Source organism: Astyanax mexicanus, chromosome 5 (assembly GCF_023375975.1).
Source record: "Astyanax mexicanus isolate ESR-SI-001 chromosome 5, AstMex3_surface, whole genome shotgun sequence".
NCBI lineage: Eukaryota > Metazoa > Chordata > Actinopteri > Characiformes > Acestrorhamphidae > Astyanax > Astyanax mexicanus.
The window spans coordinates 18,888,431-18,909,989 of NC_064412.1; the positions used below are offsets into that span (position 1 = coordinate 18,888,431).

General features: G+C 37.9%; 1 protein-coding gene across 2 annotated transcripts; it reads left to right on the plus strand.

The window, feature by feature from the left end:
• Positions 1-494: 494 nt before the first annotated feature.
• jade3 (jade family PHD finger 3) lies at positions 495-17,648 on the plus strand. Of its 2 annotated transcripts, none has more exons than XM_007249097.4 (12): positions 495-714; positions 6,670-6,738; positions 6,920-6,979; positions 7,137-7,219; positions 7,666-7,823; positions 8,069-8,259; positions 9,283-9,494; positions 11,482-11,649; positions 11,853-11,969; positions 13,323-13,778; positions 13,882-13,999; positions 14,726-17,648. In XM_007249097.4, exons 3-12 carry the CDS (start codon positions 6,931-6,933, stop codon positions 15,589-15,591), a joined length of 2,418 nt encoding a protein of 805 aa, XP_007249159.1. In that variant the 5' UTR covers positions 495-714; positions 6,670-6,738; positions 6,920-6,930; the 3' UTR covers positions 15,592-17,648. The 2 variants fall into 2 exon arrangements, with proteins under 2 accessions (XP_007249159.1, XP_007249160.1); XM_007249098.4 differs by having other exon boundaries at positions 7,140-7,219.
• Positions 17,649-21,559: the final 3,911 nt, after the last annotated feature.

A 21,559-nucleotide genomic window follows, 5' to 3' on the forward strand; every position in this document is an offset into this window, starting at 1 on the left:
TAATCTGTTTAAGTTGTTTGCACTTTAAACTGAACTAACTCACTTTCAACATCTTTGTTTTGGTGTAATTTTTTCATAGGTCTTTGTTTCTGAGAATAAATCTTTAGCTTTACTGGACGTTGACAACTTTGCTAACATGCAGATAGAATTGTGAATCAGAATGAAAGAAACAAAAACATATTTCATTCATTTTATATTTCCAGTATTGTGAGTAAGAATTAAGAAATTTTGAGTGTAGAGTTATTGACATTGTTCATGTTGAAGGGTGTTAAATCCACTATTTAACACTGTTCCACTATTATTTTCTAGTTTTGAATTTAGCCTCAAACGGTCAGAAATTTTAATTAATAAACGTTACACTGACCACTAAGTAGTAGAAGTAATATAACTTACAGTCATTAATAAACATGCCTCCCTCACTCCAATTTTCTAAGGGCAGAACACGGAGAGCAGCATGGGCGCTCCCAGCATGGCCATTACAGGGGCGGGGTTTAGGACCCAGCGGCCTGCACTGTACAATAGGACTGTTGTGTCGTGGTGGTGGTGGACGGCAGATTGCAGCTTCGAGAGACTGACAGTGTGGAGCAGAAATAGACAAAAAAACAACCCGGATACTTTCATTAACAGCTCGCCCGAAGACTTATCTTGGAGAGCGGTGTGCACACGGCGATTTCAGCCCAGGCGTGGATCTGTAGAGCCGGTGAGAGGTCTAAGGTGAGCGCTGCTTACATGAACAATACTGCCGCTCTGTCCCAGAGCCGTGCGCGTGTGCGCCAGGGCTGAGGGTTTAGCTGCTCGGGCAGCGGCGGGGCCTGTTCCTGTTCTATACCGACCCGGTTCACACAGAATGCAGACATTTCAGTACCAGCACTGCTTCCTTTACGGGGCTACGCGTTTCCCTTTCTCGGTTTTCAGTATGAGTGAGGGCCAGACATGCTCCAGAGGAAGTTAGTTAGCTAAACGTGTCGCGCTTCGTTCCCTCTGCCTGCTAAGGAGGCTGTAGGGCGGCTCGAGTTTGGCGCCAAGGCCGCCTCATATCCTGAGGTCGAGGCAGGGCGATTTTGCAACGCAGGAAGATGGAATTGCCTCATGCTGAGCGCGCAAACTGGCCTTAGTAGGCCATTTGGCGGTAATCGTGTCGTAACTAGCTAGTCAACTAACTAAACTGGTAACGTTATATTCGTATTTAGCTAGTTAGTTAACTAGGTAGATGCATGCCTTGACAGTAGTATGTCTGGTTTGTTTATTTATCGATCAGGAGAGAGGGTAACATGAGCAAGCTAACGCTAGCTAGCTGGCTAACTTAGCTAACGCTAGCTACGGTTAGCCCGGGTGTTCTGTCGATTTGTGCTACCCCGGCAAACCATGCTCCCCTAGTGTATATATAACTGTAAAAATACAAAAAAGCTCCTTATTATAGCATGTTTCCAGTAGATGTAGCGTTACTATATTTGGATGATATAATTCACTGTATAATGGTAAAGTTATGGCATTTAGAGGTTTTGTATATTTATGTATTTTTATCATCATAATTATTGTATTTATTATTGTTATAACTTACGCTTTTGTGCAATGCCAGGGAGTCCAGGTATTTAATGCACAAAAAAACAGTTTTTTATAAAAATAATAATTTAATAATTTAAAAAAAGTTTAGGTAGAGTGCCTTTAGAAAGCACACATCGACGCGAAGCACAACTCGACAAAACACCGGCAACTTTACCTTAACCCAGTTAGCTGGCTAGACTTGTTCCAGCAGTTAACGCTAATTAAACAAATTGGCTCAAACTTAGGAGAACATTAAGAGCTATCTTATGTTTTCACGCTATCTTAGAGTTAATTCTTAAAAGAAGAACCTTTTATTTTTGTAAAATGTAGTTTAGCTAACATTACTTCTTCATGCCTGTTAGCTAGCTAACATTAGCTATCCTAACGTTGCCACAGCAAGAGACCGTAGTTAGCTAATTAGCGTTAGCTAGCGGTATTATAGACTGAAACAAATTAACGCTACGGTCTAATTAATTTAACGCTACTGTAGGTTAGTTAGATGGGTGCCATGAATGCGAGATTTGTGTTGAGAGCGAGGAGCCGCTAAGCGAAGTAATTCGGTGTTGGTAGGAAATAAATGGTTCAGAAGGAATTTCAGTGCGCCTTCCTCAAGAATGGGCTGTGTTTCCCCGCGCGCATGCGCAGTCCCGGCTAAAACGCGTGGGGCCACTTTTCAGCGGTGCACAAGAATGAACTGTGATGTTCAGGTCCAGTTAGTGCAAGGGCTGTCCAAACTGCTTTCACAAGAGGCCAAATTAAACCACGTTAAAGTACCTAAAAATCCCTTTCTAAAAATATATTTAAATAATTATTTAAACATTGTATGCAAAACAAAACACTACAGTTAATATGTATTATTAAGCACCGTATTTAATGTACACAATCTACAAGCACAACTCAAGATCAAATCAATCTACAAAAGATGTCGCATAGGTCACTTAAAACTAACATAGACACTTAATAACAAATATGTGCTGAAGTGGCAATAAAACCCCAACAAACAACCAACCTATTTAATGCACAGTCCAGACAAGAGAAACTAATGGCTCTTTATTTCAGCTAACTTGAAAACACAGTGGTGCAACATGCCTCTGTCACTGTCAAATAAAAGGAAAACCTAAAACATGCTCATGGGTCACTAACAATATATTCCTAAAAAATATGCTAAAGGAAAATTTGGCATTTACATTAATATGTAATCAATAATGTGGCTAATACATATGTTAACGTCGAGACACTTTTTGGTATGTCTTTATTCCAATTGCAATAGGACTACTTCAAGAGTCAAATCAAGTCAATAGGCTTTTATTGTCATTTCATTACATCTGATTACAGGTACACAGTGTAAAGAAATTGTTTCTTCAGAACAATGGTGCAACATAGAACAACAATGCAATAGACAAACATAGTGCAAACATGTAACGAATATGCAATATAGAACTCTACAATAAATACAGCAGGTTCTTGACTTGGTCATCTTATCTGACTAATGTGCACAAGCTCAACTGCCAACTTCTTTAAGTGGGTGAGTTTGATTCATAAGCATTAAAAAGTTGTTTGCCATTATATAAGTAAATAATGTGTTAATTATTAATTCACTGCCGCTTTGGCTATTCATTTGAATATATTAGACCCACATAGACACATTTTTACATACTTTTATTAAAGTTGTAAAAAGCGCTATATAAATACATTTTTAAGAAGCACACACATCAAAACATGGGTTATCAAGACAGTGACAACACAATAATCAAACCCAAAACTTTTAAGAGTCAACTTATGATTCCCAAAAGACTGAGGACAGACTCTTTCCTTTAGGCATTGATTTTCAGCCCTGTCCACAGTTTATTACAGAGCAGGCATGTTGTGGCATGTTGCTCCACTGCAGGCTGGGATGCAGCCCAGTTTTTAGCAGACCCTTAATCCAGTGTGTTTGGGTGAGCAAGATGGTGTGTGACTGGGCACAGCATTTTGTTCTGTGTCTGTGTCCGTTGAGAGTGGGGGTTGGAGGGTGCTGGGGCCATGTGGATTTGGCCTGCTCTATTCAGGCATGCTGTAAAGCAGGTCAACTGTAGAGCTGCCACAGTTATGTGCATTTTATAATGCTGTTTTTTCATGGTAAATGTTAATTTGTGATGTGATGTGTTCAGATTTACAGGTATATATTGTATTAGAGGGTTGTACGGCTTCCTTACAGTGGCAGAGCCAGGATTTGCACATAAATCAGGCACTGTTGAGTCTTGTCCAAACAGCAGCCAATCCAGTCAGTAGATATTGACAGAGTTTTTACAGGGGCCAATAAACCACACGGGTCATCAATATTGTCTGGGACAAAATCTGGCTCACCCATTATAACTTGTGGAACTATTGTCATCAGGCCTCATTTATGAAGTAGAGTCAAGTCTTTAGAGCAATGTAGCAGTCCTACACTGCTATTTGTGCTTCGTGTGAGGAGCAGGTGTCCTCAAGTAACTGGAGCGGAAGCCTCAAACATGCAGTTACAGTTTTTTTTTTTTTTTTTTTTTCTCTCTAAAAGTTCGCACACTGAAAGAGTGTTGTTAAATTGTGAAAAGTGTAGTAGTTTTATATAAATTATTTATATCTTTATTATGGCTTTTTTTTGGGTGGGGGGGGGGTTGTAATGAGTAGTGATATCCATAATCTATGTTAAGGAGTTTGGTGTAATACTGGTCTGATAGGTCTACTTTACTTTGATACCATGTTAAGTAAACAATCTTGTAGTTGTTTGGAGGTTGTAATTGCAGGCTGTGGAACCTAATGGCAGAACAGTTTAAGATGTATGTGCCAGGGTTGTGCGCAATTGGCAAATTAGAGAAAAGACTAAAAAAAAAAAATAATATAATAAAATAATATTCAGTGCTCGGCAGCATTAGGTGATATAGCCAATTTGATATAACTCAAATAGGACTATACACTATATATCAACTCTACCTCTTTACAACACAACTCTCAAACACATTAAAGCTGTAAGGCAAGAAATTCAAGTAATAACTCAAGTTAAACTGTAAACTGAAAGCCATTCCAGGTGACTCTACCTCATAAAGCTGACTGAGAAAATCAATGTGCAAAGCTGTCATCCAAGCACAAAGTGCCTACTCTGAAGAATCTAAAAATAAAACACATTCTAATTCCAATTTTTTTTAGTACAAAAACAAATACATGTGCCACTTTCGTGTTAAGCTACAATGCAGAACATTTTAAAATGATGAAAAAACACTGAATTTAACTTTCGACTGGTACTGTGTGTATATAAATACGTAATATCAGCCCGGAGTTCCCATATCTGTGCATCCCTACAGAAGAGTGTTGTCTGATGGTTTGTTTTGGATGGGTATCAACAGGGTTTGTATAACATTAGTCAGCATTTGAGGGTTGGGCAGTATATTCTAAATATAACATACCAATGCTAATATGTCAACAATGTGTTTCAATTAAAATGGACAAAAACAGGAGTAATTGTTGTCTTTAATTAAATAGGAAGAGTTTAGTGTATTTAGTTTATTTTTTGTTGTTATCGTCATAATGTTAAATAATATCACATTGCCCAGCTCTGTTGTATTTTGTGTTTGTTGTTTTGTTATTTAAGATTGTTGGGCACATATCACCAGCAGCTGACTGTCACTGACCCATGCTCGCCTTCCGAACTGGCTCTTGATCCTATATAGATAAAACTGCAGCTGCAAAGAGTTTCCTTCCTCTCTTCTGTTCCTCTTGCTTTATTAGTTGTGATGAATTATGTATTGCTGTGTCTCTTTACACAGTGAGTGAATAGGTCTTCTAGTTGTGGAGCTCCTAGAACTTGATTTCTGGCTGTAGGACAGGCAAGATTCCATCTTGAGGGCTGCTCCTGCTGCTTCCTGTGTCTGGTATTTATAGTGTCCGTGCTAAGAAGCTGAGAGTAAATGGGGGAGTACTGCCAGGTTCAGGTCGTGCTAGGATGCAGACCAAACAAACAAACAATTTGTGTTTACCACAATAAACAGACAGTTCCTGCCTCTGGTACCAGGGCTGTGTATTGTCATGATACAGGGGCTTTGGTTCAGTATATTGTGGCAGATTGTGATACAATAAGCAAGGTGATTTACAGGTGCTGGTCAACGAATTAGAATAATTTGAAATAGTGCAATCATGAAATTCTTTGAATGCATTTTTTGTGCAGAAAGCAAATCAGGTGTTCACCGCACCTGTCCTACTCGTTAGACTAATCACAGAACTCGTTACCTGGAAAAAAATTTGCTCAGCTGAGCTTTCCAAAAGGCCCATTTAGGCCATTTAACTGTGACACTCGTTAGATCGTATATTGCCATTTGTTTATTCAGTTGTTTATTTATTTAATACATTTTAATTCTAGGAAAATTGTAATATTATTTAAATATATCATATATAGAAAATATGTGTTAAAGAAATGTTAACTTAAAGCTCTGCAGCCAGATCAGGGATCGGCTTTCTAGTGGTCAACAAGAAATTAATTATTATGTGAACTTTAATTAAAAATCAAAGATTTTATGCTAATATTTGGATGAATCTGTATTTTCTGACATCACTACACCATCTCAATAAATCTATAGTTAAAAAAGGGGTTTGTGTATGATTTAACACAAATTGGCAAACTTTTAAAATGAAAATAATTAATAAAATAATTTTGATTTTTTTTTCTTATTTTTATTATTATTGTATTATATACAGAGCAGTGCATATACGCTATTACACACTGTGGGTGTGACTGTTTCCAGGGTTTATCCTCTATACTTTTGGGACATTATGAATCTCTGGATGTGCAGGAAAAAATATGAATTGTGTGTTTTAAGATTTAAATTGGTTTTGTTTTGTTTTTGAAGAAATAAGCATTGATTTAGCCTATTTTTGAGATGTCCTAGCTGTGTGTGGGTGTTTGTAAGCATGCGCAGGCTGAGCTGAGTTAATATTTATTTAAGGAGGCCTCTCAGTCGGGCACTGGAGCATGTTAAATCAGTTTTCGCTCAGTGTCTGGGTGCCACATAATCCTGTTTTTCTCCATACTGCCCTGCTCCTACTACCTACCAGTCACACACAAACACACGCCAAGCTCATCATTCTGTGTCTGTTTTACTGTCTGTTCTACAGGGATGAGAGGTGGATGACGAGAACAGTCCTAAGGAGTAACCTAGCATGCTCTACGACTTGAAATTTATGGTGAGTGCCCATTACATAGTTATATAGCTGCTGGTGTTTCCCTATTTAGTTTCCTTAGTCAGTTAATCAGTGTAGGACAGTCCATTTATACAAAGTATGTATTAGAGAAGCTAAGCATGTTGCTTTGCTAATTTAAAGTAGCAAATAGTGGTGATGTCTTATCTTTTTAATGTCTCTTTAGGATATGACAGGATGAAACGACTCAGGACTTCAAGCAGCAGTGACAGTTCAGACAATGAAGGTGAGTAAAGCTGGACACGTGTTCTGATGCACACAACAGAATCTCTTTTTGATTTTGAAGATTTCACTGAATTTCCGTTTAAGGTGAATAGCAATTTTGTGGATGATTTGCTGTTAAAGGTTGTCACTTTCTGTATCTCTTCTGTTGATTTGAAAAGCAGCTCCCTCCACCTCCTTCTCTTCAAACAAATATGGAAGCAAACCTGGAACCCCCGCCTCTGCGCAGAAAAAGCCGGCAGAGGTAAGGCTCATGTGTTTTGGAGTTTAAAGGCTACCACTGTACATTTGAGAGGCAACACAATTATATTAAAATATATATAACGAATGAGGGCTGGAAAATATGACCAGATTTTATATCTTAATAATCTGATCACCATGTACTTTTATTTTAATTATTTTACTGCATTTGTAGGCCTCTTAAAATAAAATGCTATATTTCTGTGCAATTGGCATTGACAGCAGTTTGTCTTGTCTGCACGTACACCATATATTCAAGTGTATTTGAATGTATTTCTGATGTAAGACAGTTAACAGTAAAGACAGTTACTCAAGCAAAACCAAGATACATTCTTTATTTTACTCTTTTGGAAGAAACTATTAATGAGCCAGTGTACCAACAAGGTTTGTTTATGTTCTTTTGTTCATTTTAAAAAAGTCCTTATAAAATGTGTTCAATTGTCTTTTCAGGTGTTCAGAAAAGACCTGATCAGTGCCATGAAGCTGCCAGACTCTCATCACATCTCTCCAGAAGACTACTACCTGCTGGCTGACACATGGAGACAAGAATGGGAGAAAGGTGTACAGGTCCTAGCCAGTCCAGATACCATTCCCCAGCCCTCTATAAGGTTAGTGTCTCACTCTTGCTCACTCGCTTGCTTGCTCACTCTATCAAAAAATCGATTTTTCCATTTCTCTTTTTTTTTTTTTTTTTTTTCAGTCTCGGGTCTCACATCATAGTTATTTTTGGAATGCAAAGCTTGTAGACTAGCTTTTTTTTCTTTCTATAATATGCCCCATATGTTCAGTCTGGCTGTTTAACAGTACACAGATATTATGTGATGAATTAAACTTGTTGTGTATGCCTGTGCAGGATAATAGCTGAGAAACCGAAGGAAATTCTGTTCTCCAGACAAAGGAAGTACATCCAGTGCTGGAGTCAGGATTCCACCGAAACTGGTTATGTGAACATTAAAGAGCTGGCTGAGGCCATGTGCAGATATGACCTGGACGACATGGACCTTTACTGGCTGCAAGAGCTCAACATAGAGTTGGGTCAGATGGGTAAGAAATTTTGAACTGTCTGAATGGCTGAGATTTTAAGGTTAAAGTAATCTCAACAAAGTTTTTGTGTACAGGGTTCATACGGGTGCTTGAAATCCTGGAAAATGCTTGAAGTTCTGTTTTCCAGGCCAGGAAAGTGCTGGTATTTTGGAGAAAGTGCTTAAAAGTGTTTGAAATTCTAACTACATTTACAATAAATAACTATCTGACTAAATAAGTTTGCTTAAAGGAAAAATTGCAGAGTGTAAAATAAAAAAGGCTTTAATTTGTTCTCCTTCTTTTTCTCCTTACCAAACACAGTTCTGCTTGTTTACGTGAACATAATACCATCTCTTGCAGTGTGACAAAAAGCAAAATAATAATGTTGCGTATATATGTGTATAAATGCTCATCAATGAATTTTATGTACTACAGTAACTGCTTAATCAAATGAATAGGGTAAACATGCGGTGAAGAACATTGGTATTTAAATTGTGTGAAACTGACACAAATAAATTCACAGTTCCTGCTATTTACTTACTTAGAAGTATTTTTTTCCTCAGTATCATAGTCTCTGTGAAGTGTGGACAATAGTTTTGCAATATATTGATTTTGCCTAAGTCGTAGTTTTGAGAGATCACCGTTATCATTAATTTACCACAGCTGAAAGGTGCTGGAAAAACTTGAAAATGGGCCTTGAAAGTGCTTGAAAAAAAAAAAATAAAAAGCTTGATTTTACCTTGTAAAAGGTATATGAACACTGTGTGCATCAAAATTTTCATTTTTTAAAGGAAACCTTTTCTAAGAAAATTTGAGGTCATTTTCTTTGCACCATTTGTGTGACTTTGTCATGACCGATCAAATCAGTACAGCCTTTGAAAGAAAAACATTAATAATTACAATTAAAAATTTGTTTTTCTTTCTCATGTAGTTACTGATTATGAAATCCTAGTTCCTGCATTTGAAATTTAGAAATAATTAAATCCATCTTATCCATCCAACTTATTTATACCTTTTTTAATTGTATGTGTTTTTGTCTTTCAGGGGAGGGGTTCATGGACGAGCTAACCATGGAGCGAGCGATGGAGGCTCTTGAGCGGAAGTGCCATGATAACATGAACCATGCTATAGAAACTGAAGAAGGGCTTGGAATTGAGTACGATGAGGACGTCATCTGTGACGTGTGCCGCTCGCCTGATAGCGAGGAAGGAAATGATATGGTCTTCTGCGACAAGTGCAACATCTGCGTGCACCAGGTGAGAACTGGGCGAGGCTTGGAGAAGCTGGGTCACATGCTTGTGTTTCCTGTTTCTGCCATTGAAACCACTTTTTCAGCAAAGCAAATATGTTTTAGTAGCCGTATATTTCTGATATTGAGAATAGGGTATTTGCAGATCCTGAAGTTAATTATAAAGTTAGTTAGTTTATTTAAAAAAAGACCTTCAATTTGTCCTAAAATGTTCTAAACCATCTCGCACAAAATTTAAAAAGCGACAGACTGTAAATACAGTATAGGATTTTATTTTTGTACACATCGCATTTCACAGTTAACTTGATGAATTAATAGCAGACTGAGCTAAGCGAAACCACAACAGCTTCGAGGGGTGCTATTTTCAGGTCTTTCATTACTTGGTTTTAGCGAGTGCAGACTGTAGTGTAGGCATGAACGGTTTACACTTCCCCACTTTACTGTCAGTGTAAAAACAGATCCATTTCTGCTTGTGCAAAACCTAATTTATGTTTGTTTATATTTGTGTTTTGTCAATAAAATCTGTCTGGGAACTACAAGTTTACTAGAAAGTCAGTAAATGTGATATTGGTGTTTGCCATTTTAATTTTAATTTTGAGTGGTATTAAAAGTCTTACATGTAATTCCCCATACCTTTTGATACCCTGAAAACTTAATTTTTAGTTTTGATCTGGCAGGAAACTTTGTGTAAAATGTAAAATTTCTTTGATGCACATATTGTTCAGTGTTTTTTTTAAACTACGTGACAAGTAAACCAGTCACACCAGGGGAAGAACAACTAATGCTATTTAGCATTTTTTTTTTTTTTTTTTTTTTTTTTTTTAGCAATTGCTGCTGAAATAGTTGTGATATTTTGACCAAAAAGTCATCAGTTGTTGTTGATATTAGTTGATATTAGCTAGCAGTTTAATCCCACATAGACTACAGGCCGATAATACTCACCTCTGAATGGCAAAACAGCTAGCGCGGTTAGTGGGTAATGCAAATGCTGCTCCAAAACTCTTTTATAACACTGTATTTCAGCGCAGTAGCTTTACTGCTTTTTAATACTTGACTGGTAAAATTCATATGTAAGGCGCACAGGACGATTTTGGGAAAATTAAAGGATTTTAATGTGCGCCTTGTAGTGGGGAAAATATGGTAATATAGTTTACCCAAGCTTCTATCTTTGTTCTGATGTTCTACAACTTTTGCGGTTCTTTTTAAACAGTAGGCCTCATACGTGTACCACCATGACAAGGTCTATGCATCACAAGCTAGCTCACTGAGCCTTACTGATCAGAGCCATGTTGGCAACAATAGGAGGGGTTAGGGCTGTGGAATGCTTTTGAGAAAAAAGGTCAGTGTTTACCAGGACGCAGGATGACTGGAGGGCTCAAACCAAAGGTTTGGCAACTTGTGCTTTTGTCTGGGGATTGCTATAAATGCTTTTCTTTTTTTTATTATATTTAAGTTAATAAATAAAATAGTTACTTCCAACTAGGGTTGGGTGATGTGACCCTAAAATAATATTTCTGTGATAAAGCTATTCTTGGCAATATGACAGAGTTATTTAAGGAACACTTAACTGTAATAAAATGAATATTGGAATTTTGTTTGTAACAGTAATCAATGACCTCAACATGTCATGATTCTAATAACTAAATCTCTATCCAGGATAAAAGTAAAAGTAGACAAATATAACCTGTCTCGAGTAGATATTTAAATTTACATTTAAATGTGAATTCTCCTTTTGCTATGAACGGCATAAAACATTACAATATTTCAGGGTATTTTTGCTGTAAGTATTTTAAAAACTTTTTGCAATATTATTGCGTATAATACAATATGGCACACCCCTAATTCCAATTGATGAAAAGCATGCAATAATTATTACATCTATTCATGTAAATCTAACTAATATTATTGCCAGACAGGTACTTGGGGGGGGGGGGGGGGGGGGGGAGTTGAATTTGTTTTGTTAACTATTGTAAAATCCTTTTTTTTCTTTCTAGGCTTGCTATGGCATTGTGAAGGTTCCTGATGGAAACTGGCTGTGCAGAACCTGTGTGCTTGGCATCGACCCGCAGTGCATTCTGTGTCCCAAAAAGGGAGGTGCCATGAAGGCCACACGAGCAGGCACAAAGTGGGCACACGTTAGCTGTGCCCTCTGGATACCTGAGGTGAACCTTCTGCTTGGGAAGATTAATAGGTTTAAAATCACTCATGCAGTCCTAAGTAGATAACATCATTACTGTAGTTTTAAACTTGAAGATTTGTTCAGCCAGGAACGGAGAATACGTGGCATTTGTTGATTACTTTGTCTGTTTATGTCTTTTGTATATGTACCTTTTTAAAATGAGCTAATTAGCTGTTTTTTGCGTAGGTGAGCATTGCTTGTCCGGAGAGGATGGAGCCAATCACCAAAGTGTCTCACATTCCACCCAGCCGCTGGTCTCTGATCTGTAGCCTCTGTAAACTGAAGACTGGAGCCTGCATACAGGTAAGAGTGGAGATTACCACTAAATAGCTAATATGTAGACTGCCTTGATAAGCTGTTCAATTATAAAGAAATACTTAGATTTCACCAAGATTTGACCCATGCAAGCTTCTACACAACACTTCAGAGAGACTGGATGTTACTGCCATCATGTGGGGAAAATAATGAATTGCAAGTAAATGTACAAAACATTCTTGCTCATCAGTTAATACTGCATAAATTAAGATTAAGAAAGGAAGATTAACACACACATTATCTTAAACAAGCTAAACATGCAGACAAGTTTCACTGAGCTATAAAAACGTATTATTATTATTATTATTATTATTATTATTATTATTATTATTATTGTGACAGAAAATTAAGCTTAATATTAGTCAATTTTTATAGGCTTTGCTTTCTCCAAAAACTTCTCTCTTTGCTTTTTATTCCTCCATTATTCCGCTTAAGAAAGAACTGAGCAGCGGAGTAAAAAATGTTTATTTTAATTAATTTAGTTTGCATGTTTAATTTAAAAGCTTATTTAAACAAGTCATAGTGCTAAATAAACAATTTTTTTTTTTTATGATTATTATTATTATTATTATTATTATTATTATTATTATTATTTGTTTATTTTTTTTTTATTGTTATTATTATAGCAACAACAAATTGTGCTCAATAATAATGAAGAAAAAACAGCTTTTTCCAAAAATCTCTGCTTTGCCTTTCTTTTCTTCATTATTCTGCGTGAGAATGAACTAAACGGAAGATTAACAATGATATATTTTTGTCTACATGTTTAATTTAAACGGTAATTTAAACAAGTGAGTGTTAAAGTTGAAACGTGCTATATAAATCAAGTATTATCATTTATTATTATGATAAAAATCTTATTGTTCTCTTTTTTACCTTTCATTATTTATTACTTAGCTTGAGAATGAACTGGGAAGCTTATATTTGTGATTTAAATGGACCATTTATATGTATATGTGGGCCGGATGAAGACAGCTTTAGAAAGATTGGTTTTATAAATGAGGCCTCTGAAATGTAAATACACGTTGCTGTGACACAGGCCGCAGCAACTGTGATTGGTCTGCTGAGCATTGCGTTCTCACCTTCACAGCTACACCTTTTCAGTGAACTGCAGAGCAATTCAGACGATGTAGACTCTGCATTGACTTGACACAAAAGTATGAATCTGCTTTAAACTGCTTGTCCAGGCTTTTGCTTTGAGGCTGTAAGGGAAACCCAGGATCGAGAGATCCCAATTTTCACATATTGCTGCTTTAAGGAAGTGTGTGTGTGTATATATATATATGTATGTGTAAATGAGATTTATAGTATCTTATTCTCAAATGTTGTCTTGCCTTTCAGTGTTCAGTAAAGAACTGCACCATTCCATTTCACGTCACCTGCGCCTTCGAACACAGCCTGGAGATGAAGACCATCCTGGATGAGGGAGACGAGGTCAAGTTTAAATCCTACTGCCTGAAGCACAGCAAGTCCAAAACAGGAGAGTCTGGCTTGAGCCCAGCCAGACACAAACCCACAGAGACAGAAAAGGTGGGTCTGAGGGCGCAGAAGCTCCAGGAACTAGAGGAGGAGTTTTATAAGTTGGTGCAGCCTGAGGAAGTAGCCCAAGATCTGGGGCTGCCTCCCCACTTGCTGGACTTTATCTACCAGTACTGGAAGCTGAAGAGGAAGACCAACTTCAATAAAGCACTGCTGCCACCCAAAGAGGATGAGGAGAACCTGCTGTTGCAACCACAGGAGGACAGCATCCACACACGCATGCGCATGTTCATGCATCTACGGCAAGACCTGGAGAGGGTGGGTACTGGTGTCCTGAAGACCTTCTTAATTAAACTGATTTCACCTAGTTGTATTGATGGTGGTTTAATTATTTGCTTACTTACTTATTCATTTATTTCAGGTAAGAAACTTGTGCTACATGGTGAGTCGGAGAGAGAAGCTTAAACTGTCTCAGAGTAAAGCCCAGGAGCAGATCTTCAATCTTCACGTCAAACTCGTAAACCAAGAACTCTCTGCAGGTAAGGCTTATACAGCTGCATGTATCTCTTATGTTCAGTCTGGGTAGTCAGAGTGACGGAATTGTGGGAGTTACAGATTAAACCCCATGCAGATACGTTTGTGATGTCTGGACGTACAAATCCAATCTGATCCCTTGCAAATTACAGTGTGGACAGTCATCTAAAGAGATCTGATTTAAGAAACACTTCTGATTTGCCTGCAGTGTGAACGTGGCCCTTGTGTTACTTAAATTGTTGCAATTCATGCAAAACTGAATTTTGTTTTGTTTTTCCTAGATAAAGTAATTAAAGTAATATGTAACCATTGTTAAAATTTCAAAACGCATCATTTACTTCCTAAGTCTTTTAGTCCTTATATGGAAATAAGCATGCAAAAACAGTCCAATTAGGATTCAATGTTCTGCTGATTTTACAAAATTCAACTCCTTCAATTCATGTATTTGCCTACTTTTATTTAGCCTACCGCAGTATACTCTATCCACCCATTTTACAGGAGTTTTTAATCTTAGTACGGTACAGCACAGAGAATTGGAACAGAACCATCTTAAATCCTCAGTACACAATGTGAAATGTTTAAATTGGCATGGAAATATGTATTGTAACATAACAAACATAAATAGATTTCAAGGTAACAAAAAACAAAAGTACAAGAAAATGTAGAATTTGGGTCATTCAAATAAAATGAGTGGCTCAGTTTTTGTCTTACAATGTATCTTTTTTATGCAGGGCTGCCGGTGTCCTCAGCTGTGGAAAACCTGCTCTTCCGACCACCGCCGAGGATAACTCTCAAACTCAAAATGCCCAAAGTGTCACAGGGCAACAACAAACCCAGCGCCAAATCAGGAAATGGGCCACTGTGCCCAGACAACAGTAGTAATGTGTATGACCTCGGTGGCACGGGGGTCGGGCAGGGAAAACCTCAGCTCCACCACAGCCGTGCTCGGCGGGAGGAGCGCACCAACGGCCTTCTAATTGCAGCGCGACGGGACAGCAGCAGCACCACCAATACTTTACCAGTGCCCATTAAACCATCAGGCAAGCCTCTGGCATTACATGCTGCTCTCCATGGCCATTCGTCCAATGGTAAGGGCAAGCCTGAACAAGAAAGGGACCGTCTTCTGAAGCCTAACGGCGTCATGGAGAAGCCTGTAGTTCAGAGAGACACTTCCTACCAGATGCCTTCTGATCAGTCCACGTGCAATGAGGTTTCTGGGAAGAGCCAGCCAGGGAGTTTTCATAAAACCGCCATAGAACATTTTGGTAGATCCTTCAAAGAGGCAACCGTCAACCTGGTACGGACTACAGAAGACTTCTGGACCGCCGAGAAGAGTGCACGCAAACTCATCAGCAGCAAAGAGCGGACAAACTGTGCTAAACCTGTCGCTGAGCGACCGGTAGGTGGCGCCAGAACGTACCAGGACAGTGACGGGTACTGCCCCGACCTGGAGCTCAGTGACTCTGAGCCTGAGGCCAAGGGCAAGAGACTGCGGGCAGGCAAAGGACCAAGCGGGAGAAGCCCATCAGCAATCTACAGCCGTGGTGGCAGTCGAGCGAAAGTGACTTTAGGCTCCAGGACAGCAGTGCAGAGGTGACACACCTGAAAAATGCAGCCTCAGTCCTTCAGACCCGCTGCTCTGGGTCTGTCACCGCAATGCTCTGGCGGTCCTAAGAAGTGCCACACTCCAAGAAATCCTTGTTGAGGAGGAGCCTTTGATTGCTCTGGCCATTGAGTCAAGCCATCACAGAACGAAGGTCCAGTAATCCTGCAGGGTCAGAGTTCATACCAAAAAAAGGGACAGTAAAAAACAAAGTCCCTGGCTTAGTATCCGAGGTCGCTGCCTTTCCCTCTGGTTCAGCATTGCAGTTCCTCTGCTTCTGCTCAGAGTAACAGGGTTTCAGCTGCAGACTGACTCCACAATACAGACAGGCCTTCTAGCAGTGTTGCTGTGTATATATACTGGTTACAAAAAAAGAACATTTGCTTTTAGGTTGTGTGTATATATAGTAGCTCATTTCAAGGGTTGTGGAAGTCATGGTTGAAGTAACTTCTACATGCTGATAAGTCCTTGATACGTCCTTGATCCCTATGGTTATGCAAATAAATAAAAGCAAAAGAACTTCAGTGTTTTGAGTCTCACAAATTGGTTGAAGGTAGCAGCTGGTTGCTTGGCTTTTCTTTGCTCTTTCGCGCTTTTTTTTGTGTTTTCATTCAATCTTTTGCTTTCACTGTGTTAGCATAAGCATGCTTGGCACATTGTGTCTTTTTATTCCCTTTTTTATGTCATTTTCGGTCCAAAATGGTAGTTCATCTGTTTTGTTTTCAGACTTGGCCAACAACACTTTGTATTATTCTCTTTCATGAGAATCATTTTCAAGAGATTTTGTTTTTGGAATATATGCTTGAAATCTGAGGTACACAGTCCCCACTTTGAAAGTTCAAAAATAATAGGAATGTTCTTTAATTGTGGAAGCTTCCAGACCTGTTTAGTGTTTTGACCATCCAGGTCAAGTATGCAGAAAAAAAGCATGTGGCCACTAGGGGACAGTGTGGGTTTAGAGTAATTGGATCAAGCACTCATACTGATGAACCATGATTGTCTAATAAGCAGTAAATGCCTACTTGACCAAGTAAATGTTTCATATGCAAGTTTAACAGAGGCTTAAAACACCAGAACCACAGTATACTGTTTTTTTTTTCTACATTAGGGCAGTGAAATGAGGGATGCTTTACCCAATGCAGGAGTTGTCTGTTTCAATGTTACTATTTGACAATTTCTAAGCTTTGGGAATATAAAATTGCTGCATTGAGAAAGATTCCCTTCGTTTCAGCCTTATTGGGCTTTGAGGTGTTCCCATCAGCAACTCTACTTCACAATACAAACAGTACAAACAGTGTTTAGAATGCATAGATGGAGCTTTATGTTCCACTGACTGACTGAATGAATGAGTTTAGGTAAGTTGAAGTCATGTTTCTGCCTGAATCAATAATAATATAAATTTTATTTTTTTACACCCTGTGCTCGGCTTGTGGAATGAATCTGCACTTGCACCCCTAGTACTTACCTGCAATAATCCTCTGCAGCAAGCTGATGCTTCGACAGTGCCAACATCTGCACGGTTTAAACGTGCAGAGGTATTCTTTTTGTTCTCGTCATTGGTTTCAGTGTTCCTTCGTGTTTGTATGCGAGTGTTAGGATCCATGATTCAGATTTGTTAAAAGTTTTTACTTTTTTTCCTGCGTTTGAGTCTGAATACTGAGGGTATCAGTGTCTTCATGTAATGCCTGTTCACATCCTCAGGTTTGAGAGATGCATTGAGCGCCACAATATCACACGTTTATGTGTGTGCAATACGTACCTCTACGTAGTTGTAGAGTAAGTGCAGCAAGATTTGTGCAGTCAACTGGTTTCTTTATATGTTCCATGAACTACTTCCAGGAAGACCTCAAATGACGTACTGTGTTACTAGCAGCCAATGGAAAACACTGTAACAACGTGCATGAACTATGCGTCATGTTTTAAATAGAAGAACTTTCCTTTTTCGTTACCATTTTTACTTGACACTACATAATGAAAAAGGCAATATGTTTTTTTTTGTTTTTTTTTGTAAGATGAAGCCCTTTTCAATAAACTTCAAAAATATAAATAAATGGCAAGACTTTGTTTTTTTTAATGACTCAGCAAATTGTTATCACAGCTGTAACAGCAAATGTTTATACTAAACATTTAATAATGTTGATTAATATAATGAAAAACTGATAATATAGAAAATGAATAAAACATCAATCTCTTTCCTGTCGATATTTGAAACTAGAGATGTGCAAAGTAGCAAGAATTCAAAATAAGCTATTTAGATAATTTTTTCCATATTTTTCGGATCAGAAAAAAAGCGAGCCAAATATTAGATCAATTTAGCTTTCAGTATTTTGTATGTGCCTACTGGTTTATTTGTATTAGTAACTTAGTTTTATTTATTTGAATAACAGGCTTTTATTTTGATACAGCCTCTTTGTGGTGTAGCAGCTACGTGAAGTACTGTAATTGCCTCTCTCTTGCACTTTGTTTTTCTGTTCCATTCCACTCTATTCTATCTACACACACAATCGACCTGTGTCTATTTAAGATTCCCAGGCCTTATAATATTATAACTAACACTCTGCTCTGTCTGTATGTTTCCAATGCAGTTCTGCATTATTAACAGCATCATGTATAAAAAACTGTTTTTTTTTCACACTAATATTTAATCTTTTTCAGTTAATCCAGGGTTAAAAATAGGCATGATGACATCACAATATATCATAATATTAAAATGTTAAGAATTAAAAAGCACACTCCCCATATACAGCCCATATTGGCCGTATTTGGCAACTAAGGTCTGTGTCCCAATTGTGTAGTGTATACCTATTGGTTAGTACATGACAATAATGATGTACCAATCTTATTCTGTACTAAATCGTGATAAAAAGTGATAAATCTATGTTAGGCAAACAGGATTTAGGGAGTAGCTCCTCCCTTTGTGTTTCGTACTTTGGGTTAAGTTTATATGGAAGTTGACATAATGTGCATGCTGTATGCACTCCAGGTCTATGCTTGATTCTGTTAACAAGCCCTTGACCAGTATAGACAGGTTAGGACATGAAAATATTAACATTTTAATCTATTTTTTTATTTAAAAGAAATAATAAAGAGATGGTATACCTAATATACAATATGTTGCTACAAGTTCTTCACCATTTAACTCTAAAGTTGTTCCAGAACTTAATATTTCCTCTGTTTCTGTTTTATTTTGCTTAGTGTAAATATTTTGATATTGTCCTTCGCAGCCAAAAACTCTCAAAAAACGTCTGGTTATACATGTTTTAATGCTTTTATCTACTATATATTACATACTACAAACACAAATTAGTATGGAATTGGGACACATTCAAGATGTTTTGAATTCATTGTTTTTTGTCACCATTTTAATAAAATCGCTTATTCAGCCTACAGCATGTTACCCAGCCCATTCAAGTTATTCAAAAGTGGTTCAGCCCAGACTGCTATTGAGTAAAGCACAATAGAAGGCAGAACAGTGAACATTTCTATTCATACGTTTTAAAGGCGCAGTTACAGCAGCCTGTTTTATTCTGTAAGCATGAAGCATGAGTGCTGTTGCTACAAATTCAAAATGTAAAATGACTTTAAAAAACAAAGAATGTGGGCTATTTCTATTGTACATTATTCTACATCTCTGCAAGTCAGTGGCACATAGAATTGGGTGTTTTAACATTATTCATCTCCATTACTAGACCACCAGGCACTTCAGTGAAGGCCTTTAATAAGCATATTTCCTCTGTATATAGTGCCACTTTATCTAAAAACCTATCCAAGAGCCTTTTCAGTTTGCAGAAGCACATCTCAATGGCTGTTCGCTGCATTTCAAACTGATTTCCCCTCTCCAGAAAACTCTACCATTAGACCCCAAAACATTTCACTGAGCAGTCACTAAAATCAACCTTAAACTGACGGTGTATCGAAGTCTATTAAGGTCAAACAACTGAGTGTACATCTTTTTTTTTCTTCATCGTTCAAGGCACGGACCTCAGAAGTTGCCTTGTGCCTGTGGTGTCCAGTACCAAGACATTAGCAGCCAGTAGACCTGCTAAATTTTATACAGATGGGTTAGCATTTGCTCCTCACCCAGTGATCAGTGACCCTTTCCTATTAAATCCTCTCCATTTGGCCCTTATCAAAGTAGTTCTGATTTCATATGCCTATTGTTCTTGCTTTAAACACATCCACTTCAAGATCTGACTGGTCATTTGCTGCCTAATGTGCATATCTTATTGGCACGTGCCATTATAATGAGATAATCAATATGCCCTTTACTTGTGAGTGTTTTTATTATTATGATTGATCAGTGTATACAGCTCTGGAAAAAAAATTAAACCACTTAAAAATGATGAGTTTCTTTGATTTTACCAAATTAAAAACCTCTAGAATATAATCAAGCCATCAAACCAAACTGAAACGCTTGATTTTTTGAACCAGGAGTGGCATAAAGTTATTAGCAAAAATGACAATATTTTTATTTGAAATAATATGTTCCAATAAATGTTGTGCATAGTTTGTGAAATAAAACAACAATGTGCATTTTATTCCAACATATACCTCTAAACAGCAAAATCAGAGAAACTGATTCAGAGACTGTGAAGTTTTCCAGAGCTGTATATTAAGGTCTGTACTGTCGATATGCATGGCCTACATTAGTTCCCCTTCAGATATTTATTGCTTCAGGTTTTCCCAGCTCCAATATGAAACAGCAAGGCTAGTGCTGCCTTAGGCTTATTGATTAATGATAAGAAAAGCTGACTTTGAGTCCACGGTCTGCTGAGATCAGCTCGAGTGGAATTAAAAAATTATTTGCTGCCATGTCAGAAATCTGGCAGTAAATGCACTAGAAGGTAATAAAATGCTTAAAATAGCTTAACTACAAAACATCAGAGTACCGTATGTGGTTATATTTAGAAACAAACACTTTTGGACAACAGAAATCTTACAAGCTTAAAAGCATTGCATGTGGCCCAATCCAATGCGGGATGATGCAGCAAAATACACTGAACAGTAATTACACTCTCTGACCAGCTAAGTGCAGCTTGAACGCAATGCAGGAAAAGAGATTCTAGGTGCAGTTCTCAAAGAACCTTCTGCTGACTGGAGAGTTTCCACTTGAGCAGAGAAGCTGAGTAGTGGGTATAAATAAACGCCAGGCATACATTCTGCTGTCAAACTGTTAAAAAGTTCATTAGCGAACGCATCCTCCCCCAGGGGATCTTTTCTGAGGCAACATGCATCTACTTATAATAGCAGAAGAGTACAGTGTTGCACTGGAGACACTGTAGAAAAAAGGGAGTCACATCTGTGAGTTTAATGAAGCTGCATTCAGTACCATCTGCTCTTTATGAACAGTCATATAAACCACATTACATCTTTGGATAGGATGTTAAGGCTTTATTATTATACGATGAAACACAAGAGGCTGTTGTTCATCGTCTTTTCTTTATGCAGATGTCCTCGGTGAAAAGGTTTTGTTAAACAAAGCAAAGACAAAGAGGCAGTTGGACTTGTTCCATGCTAGTCTTAGTGAATTCAGGATTGTACTTAAGGGGTATTTGAGGCTATTGGCATTGAAAGCTATTGCCAGTAAATTGCCATTTACTGTAAAAAAGGTCCATTGTTAAAGGGCAGTACCATTCTTGCTGCAATCAATAAGATAAATAAAAGCATTCAGGATGGTTAAACTTGGACTGTATAGCTCAAAATAACCTTACTGTGTGCGAATGGTCCAAAGCATGCCACAGACGTTGGTGGCTTTGTGTCCCAGGGAGCATTATTGGCTCGTCCAATCCTGTTCAGCTGTCCATTCAAAAAACACTGCAAACAAAGGTAATGATAAGCAGTTTGTCAAAATATGCAGCCCCTGTCAAAGTGTGTCAACTAGGCAAAATGATTTTTCCCCAAGATCTTGTGATGATGGCACATCCCAAAGGTTTAAGGCTACACAGGTGTTTAGTCCCAATCC